This window comes from Haliotis asinina, chromosome 5 (genome assembly GCF_037392515.1).
Source record: "Haliotis asinina isolate JCU_RB_2024 chromosome 5, JCU_Hal_asi_v2, whole genome shotgun sequence".
NCBI lineage: Eukaryota > Metazoa > Mollusca > Gastropoda > Lepetellida > Haliotidae > Haliotis > Haliotis asinina.
Genome location: NC_090284.1, coordinates 34,856,943 through 34,874,090, shown reverse-complemented (window position 1 = coordinate 34,874,090; position 17,148 = coordinate 34,856,943). Strand labels below are relative to the sequence as shown.

The 17,148-nt window shown below is 41.0% G+C and overlaps 1 protein-coding gene across 25 annotated transcripts in view; it reads left to right on the top strand.

Moving 5' to 3' along the window:
- LOC137284156 (paired box protein Pax-2a-like) overlaps positions 1 to 17,148 on the top strand; it is a 150,943-nt gene that overhangs the window by 118,207 nt on the left and 15,588 nt on the right. For all 25 annotated transcript variants that reach the window (XM_067815867.1, XM_067815866.1, XM_067815865.1 and 22 more), the window contains 2 exons: positions 4,075 to 4,272; positions 13,401 to 13,600. In XM_067815867.1, the coding sequence (XP_067671968.1) occupies positions 4,075 to 4,272; positions 13,401 to 13,600 (398 nt within the window). The remainder of the gene's footprint in view (positions 1 to 4,074; positions 4,273 to 13,400; positions 13,601 to 17,148) is intronic.

The window sequence follows — 17,148 nt, the reverse complement described above, 5'->3', positions numbered from 1 at the left end:
GACAAGACTTATTGGTGCTGTATCCCAAACCATGAAGCATTCACAATCACGACTATGGTGCCTTGATGTGTTGTGAAGACTCTCCAACTAGCCAACACCTTAGGGTCTGTGCACTTTGTGACTTGTGGTGTTAAAGACACAGAGAAACAGATGGACGCAACAATCACCTTAATCAAAGCTAATGACTTGAAAGAGACGTTAACGTTTACCCTGTACCTGTGCGTGAATTTATTGGAATTAGCTCCGGTGGGGTTTGGAAGGTTGGAATGTACATGTTATTAGCGTGAAGGCGCTTCAAACACATTTCACAGACATTGAACAAGTTTCAAATGAGGAGAAATTACCCGAAATCGCTTTCAAATTGGCCATGTTGGACTTTAAACCTCTTTCCATGCCGATGTTGCGTGGAGCAGCCGCTGGGGCCGTCACCAGAGCATAGAAGGCGGGCTTGGTTGCGTGATTCGCCATATCTTGCCTCTAATCGCCGAAAGACAATCACAAGCGTCTTTGTTGACTATTGTTCCCCCTTGACGTGGTGTGTGCGTGTATATGATGGATTCCCCAGAACCACACAGAATACCCGTTATCAAACATCCTTCGCCAGCTCTCGTTTCACGCTAAATCCCCACCACTGACCGTTGTAGTTAAACCCTCATGTCCCCTGCCCAACCCCACCAGCCCCCCCCCCCCCCCCCACCGCACACCTGCCCCCTTGAATAGACAGTACAATCTAACATTTATTCTAATAATGAGATATTTAACTTTCCGAGGTAGCGTGTTGAAGCTCATACACATGGACAATCTTAATAGAAAGTTTGTTATTATAATGGTTTACTTATCAATGCTGTTATTATCAGTATATATTTTAACGTTCGCTCATTCCGAATTTTGAAGTAATGCAATATCAATGTATCTACGTAATCATTAAAATATATACCCGTCCTATAATTTATTCAGCGTGGGATTTAGACAATTGAAATCAGATTTCGGTATTAACGTATGTGTTTCCCCAGCGTCGATGGCTGTTCCATGTTTAATACCTGTAGTTAGTGTTGAGGTTCTGATACTCTCATTTAGATGGCAGGAGACAAGTGATGGGGCATGGACATCCCAAACTCCTCGCCCACCACATGGTTTCACGTGCGGATAAAATACTTCATCACTAAGAAAAAAACGCTAAGCTGTTGCGAGAAGCCTGACTGGCTATGCTCATAGATAAATATGACATCGGCAAAACATTTATTCAGAGTAGCTTACATTTTAATACGCGAGATTCTAGTTGAGTGCCTTTTACCTATCCTGTACTCTCTCAACTCACTGCTTTCGTTGACCATTCCAACAAAAGAAACTCTCAAATGTGAAAACTGTTGACAATTATCCCGAAAATTGCCTTTGTTTTCCGTGGTTGTCAAGCATGAAATTGGTTATGATATTGACAGTTATTATTATTTATTTACTAATTTTCATGACGATAAATAATTCAGTACTACATAAGGAAGCTTAATGGAACACGGTGAAGGTAATGATCCTCTATAAAACCTTCTCTGTTAAATGGGATTCATGAATAAACATGTTGAGCCCCTGAAAAACGCTTACTCGTGGCTTGTTAGAATTAAACAGTATTTGTGGACTAGATAAACGACATGAATAATAGAACGTGGCAGATTACCTAACTGGGTAGATATTGTTGTAGAAGATCACCCTCTTATCTATAAATGTGCATTTGTTTAGTTGTTTGTTCAATATGAAACTAAAAGGAGACCTCCAAGTTGATTGAATATGAAAATGATTCTTGTTTCTTTCAATCGATTTTAAATATCTGTATATAAGCGCAGTTAATGACGCGAAGCTCTCTTGAGAGGTGATACATGAAATATATTCATTCAATGTTGAGAAGTATGGTGCTTGTTGAAAAACAGTAATTGTAATCCGAGCGTTTTGTGTTTTGTAATCAAATACCCCGTATCCAACAGCTTATGTTCTGATTGCACACCAACCCATGCACATACCTTCAGGTCGGAGTATGGCAATGTAATGAATGAAGACTGCTGTGCCTATACTGTCTAGGTTGAGGACAGTTGTTGCTCGTTTCGGCATACATTACATTTAGAATCATTTGCATTCTCAGCTACATTAAATCTCGATGTATTCAACTTGGAAATATCATTTTCGGAATGAGATTAATATCCGATGTAGCTGCAGTTTACTCAACAGCCCGGACCCTAATACTAGCGTCGCTGCAAATACCATTCAAATTACGAGTGTGCGCGCATTGTGGACTGTTGTAGACGCTCTTAACGAACCTGTTAATGAACAACATTATTGGAAAATATATATATTCACCCAGCTGTTGGAGCATCAGATGTGGGCAGATTACAGCGGGATATTAAATGAATATGAATAAGGCCTGCTACCGTGTAATGTGATATTTGTTTCTGCTATGTTCGGAGTGAACTACATGAATATGTTGCTTTGGTCGGGATCATGTCAAAGGGTCCTCAAGCACTAAATATCATGAATTAATCTCGGCGACTTTACATATAATTTATTAGGTATAAATGATCTTATCTGTGTATTTCTTATCTGAACAATTTTCAGATGACAGGATACCATTCGATGTGTGTTGTTTATTTTCCCAGAAAGAGATGTCGATTGCATACGATAGGAACTGTACAATGACAGCGCCTCCATCCTTCAAACAACTCATCGATTCCGTTGTTTAGTAATGAACTTTATTGTTAGTGGACTCTTGGCAATAGATCCCTCCATCGCCCCCGGCAAGCATGCTTTTACTTCATTTTCTAGTTTATCGACAAACTTTGCGAGTTTCCTAGTTAGTAGTTTTGAATGCCGGACAGAAAGCGTAACAGCTGCAAGTTTGTCTTGTGTGGCGCCAAGCCAGCTATTCGTTTCAACAACTATATATTGTCTTTGCCCGCCCCGTTTTAGTCTAGCATCAACATTGAGTCTTCATTATTCTCTAACGTTAAATACACGCAGCTCCTGATGAACCGATAGATTAGATTCTATGGTACCATGTTTGAGAATCGATTGAACGGAGCTCAGGAAAAAGGCAAATTCTCATAATCTGATCGGGCGTGATTTGTTTTCAAGAAATTCGATTCTGGCGATTTCTGTTAATTTTCTCCTCTGTTTATTTATTTGTGTATCACATTTCAGCTGTATTGATGTCTGTTGCTCTGTCAGGGTAGTGTTACGAGGTTTAATTGGAAATGACAAGCCCCCGCACCCGCAGTATTAACGCTGTACCAGACATTCTGAGTTATAGCTCACATAAAATGTGCCATTGGTTCGGACCTGAGTTATTACTCTATAAAAAGCTTCACCGTCAATTGATGCGTATTACATGTTGACTAAAGCATGTAACATGTACGTGTATTCAAACTGAAACGACGTACAACATACCAGGTAGTTACAAGTGCATGTTTCACATCATTAAAGCACATCGTAGACAGGCATGAAAGCATCTTGCCACTTGTAAAACGAACCGCAACGCGTGTGGAAAAATGTTGTACAAAAACAGACTGTCAATTAAGCTTGAAATTTATGCTAATATGTGAGATTACTTTACTACCACAGTCATGCTCGACAAAGCGTTATTCTTGAGTGTATTATGCCGAACCTAGTAAACCCGCTATCACCACCATACATACAACCTAAATACATGTATATCTGATGGTGGTATCTAAGGCTGTGAAATTTGATTTTACATTCAAATTCAGAAACAAATGCAGAATGAAATAGACACATATCTGTTTTTCGAAAGTATTGGTCTCTCACAGGAAATGTTCTTCCCGACCTCCTCAACCACACCCCACACTCCACCCTTCCCCCACTATCATTTGACGGCTACACACTACTGGGTAGAGAAAATTCTTTTAAATTCCATCAAAATGTAATACATATTTAGTGAGCACTTTTGAATACATTGAAATTGTTTCCAAGTCCTTCAAAGCCTGTTCAGATTTCTAATGAAGTATACGTGTTCTTTTGATGTGTCTATCTCGACATTCGGGTCAGATTATGTATAATGTATATGTACGTATGTTGCAGGTATTATGAGACAGGTTCCATCAAGCCAGGAGTTATCGGCGGCAGTAAACCCAAAGTGGCGACTCCAAAAGTAGTCGACGCCATAACCCGCTATAAGCAAGACAACCCCACGATGTTTGCCTGGGAGATCCGAGATAGGTTACTTACAGAGGGCGTGTGCTCCCAGGACAACGTGCCCAGTGTTAGTTCAATAAACAGGTGAGTGGCCAATCAAATTACAGGAAATCTCTGAAGATTATTAGGCGCGAAATTCAAAATTTAAAAATGGATACTTAAGCTGAGAAGACGAAATGTAAATGACTTTTCTTGAATGAAGCAATCAGAGAGAAATGCCACAAGCTCATTCAGTTGTTTTGATTTTGAAGTTTGAAGCACAAGTCTGTATTGTCTGGGTGATTTCGTACAAGCTCTACAATTGCGAGACTACTTGGTGAAATCAATACTGTGATATGGAGCCCACTATAATCAGAGATTTCCCGAGAGTATCCGTTTGTCCATGCTGTCTGTATCGTCTAGTATCAGGTTGGATGTTTCATGTCAAGTGTTGTCTATGTCCCGATCACTATCACTGGTCAGAAGGACAACGTCATATCACTTGCGTACATGGCTACTCTATTTCATGTTTTGCCTGAGACGTATGCTGTATCATGGAAACAATCAGGGAAATAAGCATGCAATATACAACCCGCTCACGGCGTTTCCTGCCATATCCCAAACCTTCATGCTATCGACATCGTTCAAATCACGTATATAGACAAGTATACTAATCTCCGCTCAGTGTCCCCTGCACGTATGTGTGTGTTCAACTGTTGTGTACAATTCATCGATGGCACCGATGAAAATAGACTACCTACACTATCTTATCGGAGCTCATGTACGTACATCACATAGATGCATAGATAACGGGTGTTTTATCACCAGAGAGACGTTTAAATCATCCAAGATATCCTCATCCGGGACCTTCACAATAAAACTAACACAGTTTTTGTGAGATCTGTCAAAAACGTCTTTGGCAGACATGCCAATGCAAGGTTAAGCAGTCTGTCGAGAACCACATGGTAGGGCGGTCTAAGGTACAACCTCGTGTTCTGTCTGTACGCCCATCTGGGGACTTACTGCCTGCTAGAATGTCCTCATCTCGTGCCACTACGTGTTAAGGAGAAGTCAGGTTTAATGTACCGGACTTACAGTATGGCAAGTCAGGTGTTCCCTCGTCTTACACCCTGCCATGGCAGGTGGTTATTGATGGTTGAAACTTGGAAATCGATAACTTCATGTCAAAAAGAAAACAAATGTGCCGAAATCAATACCCTCGGTCTGATTTTTAGCTTTTTGTCAGTAGTATTTCAAAGTGCTTAGGCACGAAAACGGTTTGGTAGGAATTATACGTACAATCTTAGAACTTACTAACTGTGGCCCGAGACGTAAAACAACAACTTTAACGAGTTACTTATGCCCGAAGATGTCTATTTCAGTTCGAAATGAAACAAACAACACTAATGCTGGACACAGTTTGGATTCCAGTTTGATATATTTCTTTAAATTGTAGATGACATTTGAAAAGAGAATTTCTGAAGGAACGTCCCAAATTTCTAAGCGGTTGCTTTTTTATGAAGGTCAGCAAAGATGTTACTTGTGGCATGACAAACTTGTCTGTGACTCAGGGGACAGTGGCAGGGTCAAGCAATAAGCACTTCAGGGGCTTACTCAACCCCAGACACAGAAGCAGTTGGGTACGGCCCTTTCCTGGAATGGGTTTCAGTTTGCAACAGAAGTCTTAAGTGTCACTATTACTTGAAACCGACACTTCCTAAGTTCATACTGGCCTGGACGGTCTCCCGAAAAAGCATTAATCTAGAAAACACGTTACAGCACGAACAATACACCGGGTATTGAAAAACGCCTGCAGTTATCGGCTGAAGGAAACAAAACAGTCTGCCACACGCAAGTCAGGGTCGAACACTTGGTCCTGGGGTGTACTTACAGGTTTCTGATTTGGGGACCCACATGACTCAGGGATTTAAGTCAAGTGTTATGCCATTTCTCAAGTGGAAATGGGTTCGGCTGAAAACTGTGAACATGCAATATAGACACATGTCAAACTTCCAAACAATAGACGTCTTGAATGCAGACAGATAGAGTTTTAGCTTGCTTAAAGTTTCTATTCTTCTTCGGACATTCTGCGAATATTGATCTACAACACAGACGGGTACTGACGAATGGTCGGATTGGATGTCAGTGTGTTTTGGCAACAACTAGCCAAACGCCGTTCGATAATAACCTAATGTAAGACAAGGTTGCAGGTGTAGCGAAGTAACGGTAATCGTTTTATCATTGACATGTCACTGGAGAATCACTGACGGCCTAGAAGCCAGGAACAAACTGTGTATTGACTGATACACCCAGTTGTCGTATATATCCTTTCATCAATCAGTTGACTCCTCGGTAAAGTGTTGTTCATGATAGACCTTCTGTAACTAACACACTCACTCTCTAATACTCAAAACACACAACTCTTCTGATCTCTTTGATCAAAATTAGGTACTGACAATAAGAACCATTGTCCAATAACTCTCTGTGGACACCCGTCCTGGGCGTACAAGAACCTCTGTCCTACTCTGATCACGGATTAGGTAGTGTTCTGTGATGTTGGTCAGCCTTTCAGCCTACCCGTCTGATGTACCCCAAACCCCTTCCGTCTATCCACTGGGCCATTGTAGCATGACCCCTCTTTTAATGCCTTTTTACACTCCCTGGCTTCGTATGCTTGTCTCGAAATACACTTATCAATCTTTAACGATTGCTGGCAGTTCGTGGAGAGGACGAAAAACAACGGCGCTTCCCGCTAAGCCAGTGATAATCGCTGCTACGAGCTCAGTGTTAAACTAACGCGGGGGCCCAGCTTCCAATCCGAGGGGGCTATAAAAGCAGCGGTCTATAATTCGGGCTGAAACAAGAATCATTCGGTCTGACAGTAGAGTAAATCTAGGACCTCTCCTGTTCTGTGTGGCCGCTAGTGACAGGGCACAGTTAAAAGTTATTATAAAGACAGACCCCTGGTGTGAAGTACAAAACCCTCCCATTTGTTCCCATGTCCCCCCTCAGTTTAATAGCGATGAGGTTTCCGAGCCTCATGAGCGCCCATGTCGACAAAGACATCATCGTTGCTGGTCATTGTTAGGCATCGAGTAGGACCGTCACAGGTGACTCAGGCTGTCTGACCGTGAACACATTTCTATTTCATAAAGTCTTAAACGATGTTTTAAACTGTGTTAGCTTTAATTCGTTTTAGTGCTGGAAACAGAAGGCTGATTCGGAAGACATCATAAAGTGCGAGTATTTAAAAGCGAAAACTTCCATCCTTTCTCACGAGAAACGTAGATGTTATCGCGTGTGCACCCCGTCATCTCACGCGATCATATTTTCCACAATGATGGTCAGGTTTTAAACAATTGGACAGACCCAACGTCAGGCCACGCTTCATTAAGTGGGCTTGTAGTAGCTAAATGTATTTAGATGGTGGACCTACCATCCTTTGGCTTTATCAGACAGGGAAGGAATTAATTCCTTAGTTTTATACCGCAAATGGCTCGGGTGTTCTCACCGCACTTAACAAGGGTGATTGACAGCAATATAAACTTGTCGATTTCAGACATGTCTATTGCACTTGTAAATAAACAAATACATTCACACGCTTAAGGGCCAAATACATGGTTATGTGGAATATTGTTATGTAAAGAGAGAAACGTAAAGCATCACACTTAATCGTTTGCCGGTTTGCCGGCATCCTCGCTGCTTTTCACCGAGGTTTCTAAAGTTTAAATCTGTTTTAATTGGCGTCACATGTCGTGGGATATGAGATGTAGAAGTGTTGAAGATAGAACGGTCAAGTACCACTCGGACCACTGACAACGCCACGCCCCTGCCCGCACCGTGTCCGCTGCTGCTAATATCGCTCTTTTTCTTGGCCAATTCAAACTCTCTTTAACTAATGTATACCCTTCGGGGCTAATGATAATTAAGACGGGACGATGAATTCACATTAAAGAATATCAAACAACTAGTTGGAAGGGGAATGAACGCCTGCGACACAAATGATGCCTTTAAAATCAATTTTCGCCAAAGGAATAATAATTTTGTCATTTCCTCTCGGTCCATTATGATGACCGACTGTAGCGCTATGATTCACGCGTTTTGTAACCCGGCTGAGGGCTACCCCAGCTGCCGAAAGAACGAAGAACTGTTTTACTTGGGAAAGAGAATCGATGGTAGAAAATAATTCATCTTCATTTTCTAAAGCAATTTGTGTCCGTGAAAATATAAATAGCTTTGAGGTAGGAAAGCGCTGGTTTCGGGTTCCATGACTGTCAGAATGATGTCTTCAATAGTACTTGCTTCATGCCGAAGCTAATCCCATTGTTGTCCTTATATGTTCTACCCTTGAAAGAAATCTGAAAAAAAAGATAATCTTTTTTTAGAAATTATCATTTAACACTTCGCATGTATACCGATTTGCTTCATCGCCGTAATTGTTTTGCCCTGACCATATGGTGTGATTGCAGGCATAATATTACCAGGCGATAGGGTGATAGCACCGTACTCATGCATATATACATGTTGTGGCTGGGCTTTAATACGTCACCGACCGATAACGTTGGTATTATTTGCCCTGATGTTCTTAGCGGCACAAATATCATACATCATCGGACTCTGGAGAAACTCCCAAAGGGCCCAGAAAACTACAAATGATATGTGTTGTAATATTTCACGAGCATGTGAGAATAGGCAGTGAATCGCGAAATTTCATTCTATTTGTCCAAATTGCCCCCGATCTCATCCAAAGAAAGCAGGTCGTGCTGACTCGATGCCTCCAACACAGGGTAGATCTGGAAAATGGTTCCACGCCGTGATTATGTCGCCTTGGAAGACTGAGTTCGATCCCGCAGTATCCGATGATTGCCAGAAGTGGAGGGTGGTATTAGGAGTGTTTAATTAATGTCTTGACTCGATCGCATACCCAAATGCCTGGTCGAGAGTTGAAATGCCATAGAGTTTTACTGAAGCAGAACATTATAGTGATACGCCATCTGGTGTTCCGTTTCTCCATCTTCTCGCCATCGCAGTCGTCAACCGTTGCGTGTCTTTATGTGGACGTTTAGCTGGTGGTTTGGTCCAATGTGCCGGTCAGTGTGGGAAGCACAGATCGACACTTCAGCCATGTCTGGCCGATACCCACACGGCAACACCCCATATGGGCCAACGCAAATACATTGCCCCGAATTTGTTCGTTCTTAAATTTCTATCAAGTTAATTGAACCATTCCGCATGAGTACTGCCCATCGCTCTGCAGGAATATTTGAACATTTGTTCTCGATCGGTTTAACACGCTCTCTAAATGCAACAATGGACGAGTATAAGAGATGAAATCTAGCAGAAACCGTCGCGTAACTCTTGCATTTGTGAGGCAATATTTTGTCATCAGCAATGTGAACATTGTGCCAGTAGCCCGTCGTTAAGGTACATTTTAATTGCTCTTTAGTCAAGAAAGTTAAATTTACAACTCTTCAAATAGCTGAGATAAATTTGTACCGTTCATCGTCCTCCAAATTAGGCGCTATAGTGTTTCCGCCTTGCACACAGTATCACCAATTATTACATTACCACTATGAAGTATTGTGGGTTAAGTTAATCTCAGCCAGATGACACAAAGATTAAAGACTTCGGGCTATGCACTGATGAATTTTTCAAATGCTCTCCGATTATCTAGAAGAGGTATTCATAACGGCAAGCAACCTGGCTCTCTAGCAACCGAGTGAAATCTGTCGACGGCACCAGTCGTCACGGCACCATGCAACAGTTCTGTGGTTCACATTGTCTCCGTCAATCTTTGATACACCAACACACGTAGTTTGGACAGTTTAACGACCTACTGACAAATACCAATATTTTAGACCCTGAAGCAATACACTGGATACATCGGAAAATGTCGGTATTGTAGACAATATTAATTATTACAGACGCAGGCAAAAATACTTCAAGCTGAACAAATAAAATTTTAACAAATTTTAATTTAGAATAATTTCAGTTTATTTTTGTTAACAGTTCAGGGATGGAATACCGTTTGCCGAAAGTTATTTTACAAACTTATAAAATATTTATTTATTTTATCAAGTATCATCCTTGATTGCCTTTTCAAGGAAGATAGTATAAATTGATTTGTGTGAAAATACTTTGCTATTGATGTATTCAATTTAATTTCTCAAAGTCCCCAGTGAACTCAAGAAAAGTATCGCACTACACACACGGTTCTCAGGTGTAGCTTCGCGTGTCGTCCCGCAATAGGTAGCATTTCGCATACTCCGCACTGGGCCGGTGCTAGGGCATCACAGGTCAGTCAGCGGACCTTCTCCGCACCCGCATTTCCACCCGACAGACCAGACAGAACATGTATTATGAGAGGCCAACCAGACCGGTCCAACCTCTGCTAAGAGTACTTTTTAACAACTTTAAAGTTCTTATTTCGTTTGAATATTGCATCGTCCTGGTACCGATATTAATGGCTATATGTGTTATTAAAATATCACTATGGTATGTACATCATCATGGAGTGTCTACACCGACGTCCGATGAAGTGCTTAATACCGTAGTCTGTAAGTAACACAACAAGGTAACAGACAGTTTTATTGGCGTATTCTGTTTAATGACTTAAGACTGCAGATACCAAATGTCTTGGAGTATTTGGAAAATAATACTTCCCCAACCCCAATTTTCAGTGCAAATGGAGCAGCTTTGTTAATGGTAAATGGTATTTTACCAATACTCACTACAAATGAGGCTGGTTGACTTACATGTCTAGACGTCTAAGGTTTCATATTTTCTCAGACAGTGATACACAAGTCTTGCGTCTTCGATAAACGATTTCTATGCACGTGCAGATTGTCAATTTTAGAGTCATATATTTTATTATTAAGCCGATGGGAATGGCGTTATGAATAAATGTGAAGACGGCAATTTATGAAGAAAATCTTCTTTGTGGCAGGTTTTCAAACGGTTTTATGTTGATGAATAATTATCGTGCTGATTCTTCCCTTGTGAGTTGTTTCATCAGTGGGCATTAATATTAACTTCATCGTCATCGTACCAACTGACACATAGTCGCAACGAGTTAGTGTAAATCTTTCCACACACGTACAGTATATCTAGTTAAGCGCCAAGCGAAATAATTTCATATCAATCTAAAATTCATCAGATATTTCAATGTTATAACCAACTTCCTAAAAGAACTTACGACAACTGTAGAGTCTTGCTACCTCATCAGCATCGCCTTAAACGCTTTAGCAGCCATATGAATACGTTGAAGCTGCAACGCTGGAAACAAAATGCGTTCACACCAAGCACTTCTCTAACGTATATCTTAAAGAGCTCCCTTGTGGCGAGGGGCAACTCTCCACTTCAGCATCGAATACATCCCAGTGGCAATTTTCATGTCCCATTTAGCAAAATCACATGTTTCTTGGTGATTTTATAGGCTACGCTAAAATACATTTCTTATCTTATTTCTGTCGTTAGAATTCTAAACGATTTGACACATTTGATACGAGATCAAACGCCAGGAACATGTAATGGCAGTGTTTAGTTTGTCCACGTCGGGTTGTTGAAGGATAATGACTGTATAATAGGCTGTGTAATTGTAGTACCTGGCTCTCACATACAGGGGCATACACTAGTTTACTTTACGAGTTTCAGTTTCTAAATAGCCAGTGAACAAGGAACGTATTTTCAGTTTTATAAAAAGTGGTATAGATTGGATTGTTTTACGTTTCACGTCTCTCGAGGAAAACATTGGAAGTTCATCAGAGAAACGAGGTTGGTTTAATGTGATTCCACGTGACACTCATCAATCATACAATCCTCCGTAGGGAATTTTAATCTTAAAAGCCGAAACACATTTCCAAACGAGGACCCCGCTCCCCTCCTTAGTTACACCTGTTTAGGTTGCACAGGTCAGAGGTCATGTGAGCGTTTGATTTTGACGGATCTGGTTGTCGATTTCCCCCAGCATGTCAAGGCACTTTCTGTATATACAAAGGTTCCTGCAAACCATTATAATGCCCCGAACGCGTGGAAAACATGTTTCTGCATAGCAGTGCCATGAAAGTGTTGTGTGGAATCAGGGTTAATATATTTTGCTTCCTCCGTTGCAATTTTCGCCACTAAACATATGTTTTTTGCAATGACGCAGAATACCTCATTGTAATGAAACATGAAATATAGATGACTTGGGCACAGCTTGTATCAGCGGGAGTTTCTGTAAGCGTTTAAGCAACGTTTAAGCACTCTTCGCAAAACATATGTTAGAGGAGACGATGTTTGAGTTGTAGAGCTAGTCCATAAACACGGTTGATGCATTTAACACATAAACAAAGTCAAGGAAAATATATCTGGTCTTTTAATGCATTGACAATTATGTTATTAAAAAACTGTTGCTTTTGAACGGTGTTTGAAATACAAACATACTGTTATCCAATCGCTTGAGGTTGAATATCCCCTAGCCTGATGGAAGCGCGTTACAGGGAATACAGCTTCCTGTAAAATTGATGATAGTTCAATGGGTAACCATGGTGTTGATATCTGCCTCGCATTATCCAAGTCATAGATTGTACAGAGAAAATGTTTGTGGGATTATCATACTTCTGTCACACTTAACGCTGACAAAAACTAGCCTGTATTTACACAGACTGTCGTCACGGTTACACCCCATGTACATTTCAGTCGTCATGCAACATTACGTAACAGAAAAACTAATATTTACCTTTATCTGTCTTTCAACATTTGGATCAAAGGGTAGATATTTCACATGAATTGATTGAAAACAATTTTAAATCGACATTCCGTTATTGTACATAAGGCCAGTCCAGTATTCCATATATTTCGTGAACCTGTGAAAATGTGATATGTGTATCTACGTCAGCGATCCGAGTGCTTTTTTTTATATTGTGTAGAAGATGTATGTGTCTGGGTTCTCAGCATCGACAGAAACCGTTTGCTCTGAAGCATGACATGCGCCAGATTGAATCAAGTACCCTGAAAGTATATCACAAAGATCAAACGTTTTTCAAACATTTGTAAACGATTAACAAGCAATCACTGTCATGGTGTTTGATGTTTGTTACCGTACGGGGAGCTTCCTATCTTTTACCTATAAAACAGATCACCATGGAACTGTAAAAAGTCCCAGTTGCACTGTGCATTTTGACGCACGAATTTTATAGATATTATGAAAGCCATATATTCTTATTGTCTTATTTGTTTATATTTTGTTTCAGGATTGTGCGGAATCGCGCAGCAGAGAAAGCAAAAATGTCTCCGAGCGGTCAGTCGAGTCCAAACGGTTTAGGAGAGAGTGGCCAGCCCACAACGTCACCCAATGGGGACATCATTCAGCGTTCCTCAGGGGGTGGCTACACCATCAGCGGGATACTCAACACCCCTACGACGGCCAAGAGGAAAGGAGACAATGAACAAGGTTAGCTTCAACTTGAGTGTAACTGGAGGAATAGCGTTAATCATTTAGTATTTCTCATAGAGTCACATCTCTGAAATGTCTTTATCAAGCTTTCACCTGACTGTTTACGGCTATGTGTGTGTTTGGATGGGAATAAAGCCAATATTAAATACTAGTTTACGGTGAGCAGGTTTAGCCTACATGATGTACATATTTTTTTTTCATATAATGTTTCGAATGTTCATTTGATATTAAATTCAGAGTTGGTGTCTTTTATGGTCTGATAATGGGCCAGCAAAGTATTCGGTTTTATAAACGGTGAAATAAAAGTTCCCCTCAGGCAATCCCGGAGCGTTCCTGGCACTTAAGTCATTCACTCCATTCCTCGGAACTTCAAAATGGGGGATTTAATCCACGTGTCCCATCCAATATAGTGTGAGGTGACTAAGTGCGTGTTCAAACGAGGCAGTTGTATCAGTGGTAGTAGTCAGCTACGTGTCCCCTTCTCTCATTCTTGGCCTGCCCTCACTTTATAATATTTGGAAATTTTTGTGTATGTTTCTGAGAGATGTATGAGTTGTATGTAAACACGAACGTTTCTAAGGCTTGTCGTGTGTTCATATTGGTTTGAAAAGTGACTTTTGAATATGTTAACTCACGAAATATGAGGTTATTCATTGTGACTGTGCATCTTACATGATTTAATACCATGAGCCATCGGTTCAACATGGGGGTCATGTGGATATATATATATATATATATATATATATATATATATATATATATATATATATATATATATATATATATATATATATATATATATAGATATCAATGCATACGTGTAGGCTTATATGTTAATATAGCTATCCCGCGTTGATTTGAACACTCGTAAATACGGGTTAACTTAGTGCTTAGCAAGGTAGCTAGGACACGTCACGTGGCATATCATGCTTCAGTTTATCGTTGTATGTCGTGATTTGAAAACATCCTTCACACTTCCTTTCTCAGAATAGTTTCAATTATTAAAATGTATTTTATCGCCACTGCATGGAGTTTCCGCACTCTAGCTTAAAGGAATTACTCGCGTGACTGCCAAAACACGATATTAAAGATTACACTGCGGATCCTTGTCCGATATATATTTCTGAAATCGGTGACATTTTCACAGCTGTATGGCTGGCCCACACTTAACACCGGTATCAGCACGCGGGGGTATCGAGATATGCTACGGCAGGCGCGCGCACCATGCCGTTTAACATTGGGGATCAGGTGTTAGTGAAAATGATCCCGTAAAACAATACCAATTCTCAGGGTATTCGAAATGATACAAGGCTATTTCAGAGCCGTAATCTCAAACTCGGCATTCAGCCAGACACATTAAACCGCTTTTAGACGGGCTTGTAAAATTCTGAAAATTTAATGTCGATTTGTATCGAATTCTTGGTGAAATTTAAACGTATGAAGAAATCGGAAATCTATTTTCGAGTTTAATATCTTAAAATTAATTCAAAATATCATTAAATAAATTGCATTTTTCTATATCATAATTTGGCGTTTAGCGATGTGTTTTGTGTACGTTTTCAACTAAAAATGGGATGTTTAAATTTGTTGCTTTAAAGTTTATCAGGTCTCGTAGTGTCATGAAATCACTGACCCCCAGCACCACTGGGTGTGGCCCAATTTTCTAACTCTCGAGCAGCATGAATAAATAATAGTTTGTGTTGTTGCATTGTTTGCCGCTTGTCCCCATCTCACAGGAGTTGGATCCGAGAAGAGAGAGAGAGAGAGTTTAACGGCGATTTAATCACGAAAATTGACTCGGAGATTGTGAAAGCAACATCTGAATTATTTATTTCGCTTGAAAGGCCGACAAGCAAACGTGGACGAGAGTTGTCCTCAGATGAGTTGTAATGGATGGTCTAAATGCTCGCTGTCTTGGATGTAACGTGTGTGTACGCTGGCCGAGCCTCGGTACCAATACTGAAATGGTCAATTAACTTCAAACGTCACCTGTCGGACAGGTAGAGTGCGTTTGGTCCCTACGGTGGAAACCTGACACCCCGATGACCAAGCGACGGAAGGCACATTGAAGGCCATTGGCCCAGCGGGGGACGAATCAATGTTTCCATAGGCCATCAGGGGTCGGATTGTCTGATACCTCGTTAACTGTTGGAGGGAGTCTGGTGACTATTGTACATGACAGAGATTATTCCATTGTCGTTCTATTGCTGTCACTGTAACTAACTGCCGGGTTGGGCCTCGAACCTGTCGAGTGCCTTCTTCAACCAAAGGCAGTCTTTGGTTATAGTGCCCAGGTCTAATATCAAAGGGATTTGACCGACACATTTCTTCGTGATATTTTTTAGCCGTTTTCTCATGATATATATCATAGCTGTAAAATCAGCAAATGTAACTCATTTTTCACAAACCTGGTAAATACTAATTACAAGTTCGTTTCAGTAGTCCGTACGTTTCACTATCCGAACGTTTTTGATGAAAAACGGACGTGTTCGGATTAACGCGGCCTGACTGTACTTCTTCTACGAAAGGTTCTGGATTCCGAACACAAGCAAGACTTGCATGAAGATCAAATGGGCCCCCAGAAGCCTATGATGCGTACTTCAATATGCTATGTTTCATGTTGTCATCATGGGATATGACGTATGCATCAACTTGCAATTATTTGGTTCGCTGCGCTCCACAGTGTGCAACTGCTCGCTGTCCGACGCTTGTGTTTGCGAACACGTGTCTGCAGAGTGAGAAATATAATGTTTACATGTTCCACTCTGCTCTCATTTTTTAAAATCAACAAGCCCAGAACGGATATTGATGAGAAAGGGGTTGCCTAATTGTATAGGAAACTGAATGTGTTCAAGCAAGGTATTGCTTTTCAGTATTTGCGAGAGGCTATTAAAGACATTCAGGATGCCAGGGGGCGTGACCCAACAGTTATCTTAAGTCTGCCCACTTGAGGCTTGGTGTTGTGTAAACGGTGTGTGTTTGCCAGAGTTCACGCAGCTCTTGTCCTACACGACGGTGCATTTATGGCAGCTTATTACCCATACAAGCTGTTTGCCAATGCCGAGGCTAAACCCTGTATATACACACACTCGTAATAATATATTGATTCTCTTTTCATGGTTCAAAGAAAAGTGTTAGCCGACGTTTAAGAGCCGCGAGTTCGATACTCTTACGAAGCCGCAATAGGGTATACGCTGACATTGAAGCTCTGTGCTGGGGTCTGTCCCTTTTTGCCCCGCGCTAAGATAACCAGTGGTGTGTGGCGAAGTGCAGACCCACTCATGAAGCAAAGCGCTTAAAGAAGCAACCAACCGTACATCAAACAAAATTTGTACATTCTGCCATCTCCACTCCGTACAACATGTTCCCGTGTTAGCCGGCTGCTTTCTCTCCCAACACCGCCGCGCGTGCACTGTGGCAGACGATCAACACTGCACGCGCTTCCGCCATTGTAACGCACGTGAAGTTTGACATCGTCGCCTGCTCTCCATCAACGCTGAAATACATTTCTTGCGAGACAGACGTGTTTTTGCCGAGTAACTGTA